General features: G+C 42.3%; 1 protein-coding gene across 1 annotated transcript; it reads right to left on the reverse strand.

Annotated features, from left to right (window-relative positions):
- Window positions 1–2148: 2148 nt before the first annotated feature.
- On the reverse strand, window positions 2149–10146 carry LOC114545557 (endophilin-A1). Its single transcript, XM_028563922.1, has 8 exons — window positions 9889–10146; window positions 8968–9040; window positions 7655–7798; window positions 6588–6721; window positions 5254–5415; window positions 4066–4169; window positions 3365–3495; window positions 2149–2526 (listed from the first exon to the last, which is right to left on the reverse strand). Exons 1-8 carry the CDS (start codon window positions 9895–9897, stop codon window positions 2330–2332), a joined length of 954 nt encoding a protein of 317 aa, XP_028419723.1. The 5' UTR covers window positions 9898–10146; the 3' UTR covers window positions 2149–2329.
- Between the last annotated feature and the right edge of the window lie 201 nt (window positions 10147–10347).

Raw genomic sequence — 10347 nt, forward strand, 5'->3', positions numbered from 1 at the left:
AAGAATAAGGACTAGACTCTTTAAACACTGCCTTATAAAGAACACTTCTGATACAGATAAACACTTAGGTAGGTAGCACTGTGGTGGAGTAACAGTTATCGCCAAAAAGTCCCAATAAAGTCCTACTTTAAACTCCAGGGAACTAGCACGGCTTACAGTAACCACGAGACTGTCCTCCAAAAAACGCCCACATGGGTCATTTGTTCAAGCAGCAATTACGAGTCATATTTAGGTTTATAGTGGCGGTGCCCTCTAGTGGCTGTAGTAGTTATGACCGGAGCAAAGCAGGAATTAAGGTGACAAATTGGGTTGGTGGACGGGTTAAACAAACACAGGACTTTCATCCAGGAGACCGGGGTTCATGTCCCGTTTCAATTTTAGTTTCATCAAACTAAAATTCTATCACCCAGGACTGAAATCTTAAGGACTGCCACTTAAAGGACTCGCTGAGCATCAGCCTTTCTAAATGTAATTAATGGTAGAGGACTTAAAACAATATGAATTTTAATACGGCTCGCGCAGTCCTGCATGCAAAAGCCACGAATAAGACGAGTGAACACGCATCTATTCCACACAGAACACTGTGAATGGGTGACTCAGAAAAAAGATCCATGCACACCTGGTGAAAAGTTATGGTCAATGCAATTGGCGCTGCTGTCCAGATAAATCACGTAACCCAGAGTTTATCGACGTGATAAATGAGTTTCCTGACCCCAAAACCTTTAAAAACCTTCCCATTAAAGGATAAATGGGTGACGGTCTGTAAAAATCTACTTATTGCAGATACGACTTTATTCCAAAGAAGCACCCCTAAAAAAACTACATTTCACAGGCGTCTTCCTACTCTCGTTTCTCATTTGGCTGGTTCATGCGTACAGCCAGTTGAGTCGATACTCAGAAAAAAAGGCAGAGTATGTTACAAGAGTACAAGATGTACTCAAAGAGAAGCAGAATGGTCTGGTGCCCTATCTGCAGCTCCAGACTATGAGTTAGAGGCCTGTATACGGTACGGAGCCATGCTGAAAGTGCAAGTAAAGAAGGGAAGGAGGAAAAGACAGAAAGTGGGGAAGGCTGTGACAAATCTCGGACTGAAGAAGAGCACAGGAAAGGCAAGTCAAGGTAGAAAAGACAGAAGTACTCTGAGAGAAAAACAGCAAGAAACTTAAAGGGTAATTTAGTTTTTTTTTTTTTTAAACTGGACCCTATTTTCCCACGCATTGGTGTCAAAGTGACTGATGGGAACACTTTCTCCGCTGACAGACAGATTATTATTATTATTATGTTTTACAGCATTATGGAAAGGATCCCTACAGAAATAGACCTTTTTGTTTAAGAGTAAGATCCTTTTTGTTAAACCAGAAACAGCTCCAAAATCGCTATCACCAAACCCACCAGACTCCATGTAAATAATCACTACTTTTAGTGTGTATAGAGCCAGCATATTTTCACATGTAAATGGGTGAATTAAAGGTTTATTTTAACCAAACCAGAGTGGTGATTGTTGGAACAGTGGAAAGACGATCTAAGTCTGCTTTTGCTTTATTTTGTTTCTCTCGACTTTGAATGAATTGTGTTTTACGCTGATAACAGCACTGTTTATTTACATGGAGTCTGGTGGGTTTGGTGATAGTGATTTCGGGGCTTTATCGTGTTAAACAAAAAAGGATCCTTTCCATGATGTTGTCAAACACTTTGACACTTTGTCAGCGGCAAAAACTGAACTTTTAGTGGATGCAAATCAACGAAATTGCTCATTTAACGTTACGTCGCAGATTTCAAAGACGGTTGTTCCCATCACACAGAAAATGAGAGAGTCCACGTTTAAAAAAAGAAGCCAGAAGTAACCCTTCAAGAAGAGAAGAAAAGACAGCAGCACAAAAGAAGCTGTCAGGGAGTTTAACAGACAAGCGAGGCTTTGCGCTGGCTCGGTCATAATAGAGTAAGAACAAGTTGAAACGTACATACAGACACACACATGCACGTACATACAGTATACACCCTGCCTGTAAGTCTCCAAAGCCTCATTGGTTCCCAGTGCCGCCCGGCTGAGTGAGCGGTGTAAAAAGATCATCATCTCTGCGTCTTGTCTTCCCCTTTCATTCCCTCCTTTCTTTCTGCATCTCTCAGACTTAAAATCCTCCTCCCATCCCCGTCCCACTGCCTCGTCTCGTCCATCCCCGTCTCCGCCATTGCAGTCCGGTTTTTGTGAAAGCAGAATCGCACAAAAAGCACAGGAAGAAGAAGTAGAAGGAGGGCGTGGTTTTATGTTTTTCAGGGTGTCTGGATTAGTCGAGGGGTTTGAGGGTCAGGTCATTGGTGGGGGGGGGAACTAATGGGGGAGCGGCACCAGGATATCGACGTAGTTGATGGGGAAGAAGCCCGACTGGCCGTTGATCATGCCCTCGTACCAGTTGTCGTCGATCTGATTGGTCAGGGTGATGATGTCGCCCTCTTTGAAGCCCAGCTCGCCCTCGTTCTCTGGTTCAAAGTCGTAGAGCGCTCGGCAACACGGCTGGTCCATGGGGGCTGGGGGGGCGGGACACAAGCCAAAAATATATGAACTGTAGGCCTGTAACAGTTATTACATAATTGTCTAATTGGCAATTTTTTTACTTACCTTTTTTGCATCAAATTATGGTGCAAATGTCTTTATGTATGTAAAGGAAATTATAATGTAAATGTAAATTACACCTATGGGTCCAGCCAAGGGCGTAATTTTGGGTTCAACATTGGGAGATTGAGATCTCCAACTAACATGTCTGCATAGATTACAAAAAGAGATAAAAACCTAGAAAAAGCATCAAAAAGTCCAAAAGGCAAAAAAAACTACTTAAAAAGGCGAAAACATTGCCCAAATGCGGGAGCTTGTAAATTACACCTATGTGTATATAACTGTATATATACACACTACTGGTCATAAGTTTAGGGTCACTTAGAAATGTCCATTCCCCTCCATTATAGACAGAATACCAGCTGAGATCTGTTGCATTGTGTTTTTTTAACCAGGGCAGCAGTTTTCAGATTACATTATGTGTTTACATAATTGCAAAAGGGTTCTCTAATGTTTTCTCATTTAGTCTTTTAAAATGATATCAGATTACTTAACAGAATGGGCTTTTGGACCATTGGATGATGCATTAAAGATCAGCCACTTCTTTCTACAACAGTCGAGAACCCTTTTGCAATTATGTAAGCACATAATGTAATCTGAAAACTGCTGCCCTGATTCAAAAAACATTGCAACTGATCTCAGCTGGTATTCTGTCAGGAATGGACATTTCTAAGTGACCCCATTTCTATACATTTTGTTGTTATGGGTCCAGCACTCGTTCTCCGACCCAGAGTGGACTCCCAGCCGGTGTACCTAGTGATCTTCCGGGCGACTTGGCCGAGTGGATCCCCCCGTTGTGGCTCTCGCTGGACGGCAGCAGCTCCAGAGTCATTCGGGGTTTGGGAGTGTACTCCTTCCTCGGTTTATTGGACACTTCTTTTATCCTGCAGGGACACATTATCAACATTCAATACGTTTGTGTACGTACGTAACTATCACCAAGGCAAACTCCACGTACAGTAACTACTGTGGCAATAAACACGAGGGCTGCACGATATGTTTGTGTCTCAAACCGCGCCCTTCTGTTAGTGCACTAACAGGCAGTACAAGTTGTACACTAAATGAATAATAATAATAATAAAAAACGGATATTAAAGTGTTCGGAGTTCTGCTACTCTCAGTGTTCTGCTAAAATACAACAAACTACTTGTTGTATTTCAAACTAATGAAAGGAAATCATTCCCAACATTCTTTTATTAAACTTTGAATTCAATATAAAGGCAGCACAAAAAAAAAACAATGACAGTTACATGTTTAGTGCAGTTTTTCTACTGATATCTTCTTTAAACTCAGATTGTCTTTCGCGATGACGATAAAAGAACGATATATTGTGCAGCTCTAATGAATACCTTTCTGATACAGTAGAATAAAAAGGTTTGTCTATCCATACTTATCTGATTGTATGTTTATGGGTTTGTTTTCAAAAAATCACAGGTAGACAGAGCGATCCATACCTGTCCTCCATTTTACTGGCGAGCTGTTGGAGGATTTCGGCCGAGCGGGTGTGGTATTCCAGCTGAGCTTGTACCAACGCTGCCAGCTGGCTCACCTGCTCTATCTGCAACACACACACACACACACACACACATTTTTTTTCTCTCCCCCTGTTCTGTACCCATGCTGGGCCTGGGTCTGGCTTGGCACAGCACGGCACAGGAACACACGGGGAACTATAGCAACGGACAGGGTGAATATTTGATCATGTTTGTGTCCATATTGTGGACAAGATATCCACGTTTTTTTTTTTTTTGTTTATTGTTTTTTTAAAAGATGTTTTTTTAGTTTCCCTCCAGGGGAAAATGGGATCATATTTCTGTTTCCACTTGTGTTTAACGTGTTTTGTGTTTGTTGTTTGAACGTTGCTCGGCTCTTACTTTTTCTGTAAATCTCCACTCGTGTCACTCACTGGAGCAGAGCAGCGCTAACAACCAGGGTAACGTTGGTATTTTTTACCCATGGGTTTTGTTTCCAAGTGACTGACTGGGACAACAATTTTTGCAATTGGTCCAGTCTCGATATACGATGATATACTCTCCTGTTGTCCTCGGGTCAAATTTGACCCATTTTCAAAAAGTTTCTACTGTATATCAGAAATTTGGGTTTGTTTCCACCAAATTGTTAAAGGAATGACATGGATGGTTCCCTACAACGCTCTTCACAAGTTAAATAAATGATCAGTTCACTACTCTCATTGAATTTGGGCGTTTTGTGACAAAAATGTCAGAAAAAGCTTCAAAAACTTAAAAAAACTTTAAAACAATGCGGAAAAAAAAAAAAATGCGGAAAAAAATGACAAAAACATCAGGCAAAGTGAAGAAAAAAAACCTTGAGGAAAGTAACAAAAAGTGAAAAAAAACAAAACAACAAAAAGTGTCACAAAAGATGACCAAAACATTAAAAAAAAAAAGTTTTTACTTTTCAATTTTGACCCAGAAAAACAAAAAGTTGCATGATCGACGGGAACACAACACGAGGGTTAACAGAGACCGCTGCAGTCGGAAGCATTTTAAATCGGTTTATACTTTAAAAGCTGCTCCAATCAGTCACATAGACACAGTTACCCCTAATAATGGCCAGATGAATTGACTGCTGAAAGTCTCCGTTAGTTGCAGCCCTGCAGCCGAGGTAAATAAAGTCCTTACGTCGCTCTCCAGCAGGTTGAACATGCTCTGCTCGGCGACCTCTTTGCTCTCGTCGAACTTCTCCAGCGCCTGTTTGAGTTCCTCGTCCTGGACCCCTTTCCCCTGGCGCTTCTTCTTGTAGTCAAAGTCCAGACGCCGGCCCTCCATCTTCTTCAGGTGGTGCTGCAGCGGAGAGAGGGGAAACAAGACGGGAGACAAAATCACTTGGGAGAACGTTTACGATTCATAAAGATTTGTGTCTGGTAAAGTTCCTACACAGAAATCTGTACTCTGCAGTTTCTTTAGCTTCCATTACTGCTTAATAAGGGCCCTATTTTAACGATCTAAGGGCACTGCGTGAAGCGCCTGGTACAGGTGTGTTTAGGGTGTGTCCAAATCCACTTTTGCTAGTTTGACGGCGGGAAAAAAAGGGTCCGTGTGCCGGGCGCCTGGTTCTAAAGGGTTGTACTTAGTGTCTTCATTAATCAGAGGTGTTTTTTGGGTGTAACATGCAATCAACCAATCAGAGATCATCTCCCATTTCCTTTAAAAGCCAGGCGCGTTTGGACCTTGGAGCATTGCTATTATGATGGAGGATTTACACCCTAATATTTTTATGTGTAATCTTCTGCATGTGTGTGTGCTGCTGTGCGTCCCTGTGTGTGTAACAAGCATAGTGTGCGCGCGCTGTGCATGAGCCTAGGAGCATTTTACTAATTTGCTGTTAAAATAACAATGAAATGCTGCGTTATTGACTTTAGACCATGTTTTTGTTGGTCATAATGCCCATAATGCACCTGAACACACCTCCCTGTAAGACCAGCACGCCCATGGGTGCACAGATGGGCGCAGGTACATTTGCTATTTAAACAACTGCGTCTGTCTTAAACTAGCAAAGACACTTGCGTCGGGCTTTGCGCCGCCCCCAAAAGTAAGATAGGGCCCTAAGTGTTTCAGATACATTAAGGCTGGGGGTTCCAAACTTTTTAATGTGAATGACCCCTAAACTGAGAAAAATTAAAACACGGACCCCCATCTGATATGATTTTTTCACAAAAACAAGAAGAAGAAAAAAAGTCGGAAAACAATTCCAAGAAAAAAATATCATAAAAAAAGTCAAAATATTTAAATATAAAAATAAATATGAAACCCATGACCAATACAGTGATACATTCTGTCTTTGTGTTACTTTTGGATGGAATTAAAGTGAAAATAACGATTGCTCTTGTTGTTGGGGACCCCCCCGACCCAGCTCAAAGGACCCCTGGGTGTCCTCAGACCCCACTTTGGGAACCACTATGTTAAGGTCACCTTCAGTTTCCTCCGAAGCCTTTAAACAGGGAACAGGACCTCACCTGGATCTCTTTGAGGTCTTTGTCATGGAGGTTCTGCAGCGGGTCGATGAAGTTCTGTTTGACCTCCATGTCCAGAGCGTCCTTCACCTCACCCAGCTCCTTCATCGCCTCGCTGGCATCGATCAGAGCCTGGCCTGGAGGTGGAGACAGACAGACAGACACAGAGAGAGAGAGAGAGAGAGAGAGAGAGAGAGAGAGATACAGACAGACAGACAGACACAGAGAGAGAGAGAGAGAGAGAGAGAGAGAGATACAGACAGACAGAGAGAGAGAGAGATACAGACAGACAGAGAGAGAGAGAGACACAGAGAGAGAGAGAGAGATACAGACAGACAGAGAGAGAGAGAGAGAGAGACACAGAGAGAGAGAGAGAGAGACAGACAGAAAGAGAGAGAGACACAGAGAGAGAGAGAGAGAGAGATACAGACAGAGAGAGAGAGAGAGAGAGAGAGAGACAGAGAGAGAGAGAGAGAGACAGACAGACAGAGAGAGAGAGAGACACAGAGAGAGAGAGAGAGAGAGACAGACAGACAGAGAGAGAGAGAGAGAGACAGAGAGAGAGAGAGAGATACAGACAGACAGAGAGAGAGAGAGAGACACAGAGAGAGAGAGAGAGAGAGACAGACAGAAAGAGAGAGAGAGACACAGAGAGAGAGAGACAGACAGAGAGAGAGAGAGACACAGAGAGAGAGAGAGACAGACAGACAGAAAGAGAGATAGAGAGAGGAGGAAGAATGGAGCAGAGTAAGAAAATACCCCTTCATTTACAAAGTTGTTGAAGCTCTTCTATTGTTTGGATCAGAATAAAACTCATTTAAATCATCGGCATAAATCGAGCCAAATGATAAAATGTCAAAATGAACAAAGCCTGTGTTCATAAAAACTTTCAGGTCAAAAATAACTACGACTTTGAAGGGAAACATCCAATAACCCAGCATCAGTACGGACGACTAAAGCTGCCATTATAATAATAAGAAACAGACTACCAAAATAAAACAGGAAACAGCTACAACAGAAAACCCACAATGGTGACATTTCTATCTATAAACGTGTACGTTCCCACTTACCGAAGCTGGACTCCTCCCCTAACTCCCGTCCGAACCTCAGCATGGCGTCTCCCAGGACGGACTCGGCCTGCGGGTACCCGGGTCCCTTCTCCTGCCCGCGGATCTTTGACATGGTGCTGATCATACTCAGCTTGGCTCTGGAGGCTGCGGAGCGGCCACGACGGTTACGTTAGGAGGGACTGATGCTGCGTGAGGCCGCGATCACATTTGGCGTCTTTTTTTTTGAGAGGAAAAGGTGGCCAGGGTGCTTTTTTTTAGTAAAACACAAAGAAGCCGGCAGCGTTTTGGTTTCAAAAAGTAGCCGATAGCCTCTTATGTTGCTATAAAATACTCTGATAATTATTTATTTCCGAAGTTTTGTCATTTAAAAAAAAAAGGTTTTTGTCGGGTTTTTTTGAGACGTTTTTGTCGTTCGACATTCTTGAAGAGAGCGAGGGGTGCTACTGACGTTACATTAAACAAAGCGAGTTCCCCCGAACAGGGAGCGGCCCTCATATCATACAACTCTCTGTGCTTCGACACTAGCACGAGTCTATCTATCGGCACTTTCTCCATTTTTTTCCTGTTATGGAAAAAGCGCTTTAACTAGGCCGTTTATTTCAGAAAAGTTGAACTTTTTTGAACTTCAAAAAGATGCTCTGAGCTGCAGAAAAAACCCCGTCAGCAGTGGTGTTTAAAAAAACAGCTTACGAATAAAAAAAAAAAAAAAAACGGTTTACCTACGGGGTAGTCGAGAACATCTATTGTTGCTATAACAACAGCTACTGCAAGATTATCCTAGAGCGGAGCAGTGCTAACGTTAGATAAAACAAAGGGGCGGAGCGAGCTAGAGAAAGAACAGAGAGAGACAGACAGAGAGAGAGAGAGAGAGAGAGAGAGAGAGCGGTGCTAACGTTAGATAAAACAAAGGGGCGGAGCGAGCTAGAGAAAGAACAGAGAGAGACAGACAGAGAGAGAGAGAGAGAGAGAGAGAGAGAGAGAGAGCGGTGCTAACGTTAGATAAAACAAAGCGAGTTCCCCCCAACAGTCATTCCCTAAACAAAGAGCATCCGGTCATATCGTTCTCCGACTCTATGTTCTCTTGTTGTCATCAAAGCGACAGGTCTCGCTACTCTGCTTGCCATTGGTCGGCTTACAAAAAAGCGCTTGACGAGAAAAAAAAAAGTTGAACTTTTTCAACATGAAATAGACGCCCTGAGCTGCAGAATGAAAGTCAAAAGAAACCAGCGCTGGCAGCTTTAAAAAAAAAAGATGCCAAATGTGACTCCGGCCTCAGGCTACGTGTGGTGGCGGTCTAACGGTGTGCTGGATACCTGGATTAGGCTGTAGGTACTCGGTAGTTCTGGTCATGATGTCCAACACGGCTCTGCTGGTGATGTCCACCTTCTGCAGAGGAAAACACATCAGGGACACGGTGAGAGGACAGCACACTAACATACTTAACGATGATGAGTAAATCTAGATGTCTAGATGAGTAAATCTAGATGTCAATAGATTAAAAAAAGAAAATAATAGTTCAACATTTTGGGGAATACATTCATTCACTTTCTGGCAGAGAGTAAGATGGGTAGACTCCAGATATTTATAAATATTTTAAAGTGCTCATATTATACTGTTAGTTTTTCCCATTTCCTTTATTGTGTTATATATATTTTTTGTGTTATGTTATAGGTTTACAAAGTGAAAAAGCACACGTTATGATGCTCGCCTTCTGACTGGCTAGTAGTCCTTACCTAGGTACTGTCAGGGCACGCCCTCATACTCTGCTTCTGACTGGCTAGTAGTCCTTACCTAGCTACTGCACATGTGCGACTCAAAACAAAGATGGAACAGAAGTGAGATGTCTCACTCTGCAGCTAAAACAGAGAGCTCAACACACAGGGTGAAAAGTGGAGCTGCAGCAATGTGCAGTACAACAAAAATATTGTGTTTTTTGAAAATGTAACCATGTAAACCTATTCTGATATAACCTCTAAATACAATTATGAACCTGAAAATGAACACAATATGGGCACTTTAATATGTACTGCAGTGGTTTGATTCATATTAGGTTTGGAGTATATTTTATATTATATTTTGTGTGAATAGAGGAAACTACAGTGGCCCTGAAGGTCAAAACACAACATTTCACAAAACAAAATGTAGTTTGAAATGTATTTGTGTTTTGTGAAATGTTATTTAGTCCTTTGTGTTTGGTCCTTCAGGGCCACCATAAAAAAAAACACTGACTTTACCTTTTCCATTTCTTTGAAGTCATCATCTAGTTTGGTTCCTTCCGCGCCACCGACCTTCTCGCTGACTTTCTGCAACAGGAAACACAAAGAAACAAAAGAAAGTGTTAAATGTTTAAAACCCACACGGAGAGAACAAAGAGCGAACCTGGCTTTCAAAGTCTCGACGGTGACAGAGAAACTTTGATTCTCGCTGCGAGATGAAAAGCGAGAGCAGAGCAAAAGAGAAAGAGAGCAGCCGTTGAAAGCAGAAAAACACAAAATAAGAAATTAGTTGTGACACCGGCTTTGTAGACGACCAAAAGAATGATCCGACATTATTATTATTATACGAGCAGCTTGAATTCTCCGACGGCCTTTTCATTTTTCTACAATAACACGACTAAAAGCTGAAGTGTTTGCATTCACACGCATCCCACGTCTCGATCAACCGTAACATTGATTTAGCTCCGTCTTTTTCTA

The sequence above is a fragment of the Perca flavescens genome, chromosome 19 (assembly GCF_004354835.1).
Source record: "Perca flavescens isolate YP-PL-M2 chromosome 19, PFLA_1.0, whole genome shotgun sequence".
In the NCBI taxonomy this organism is placed as follows: Eukaryota; Metazoa; Chordata; class Actinopteri; order Perciformes; family Percidae; genus Perca; species Perca flavescens.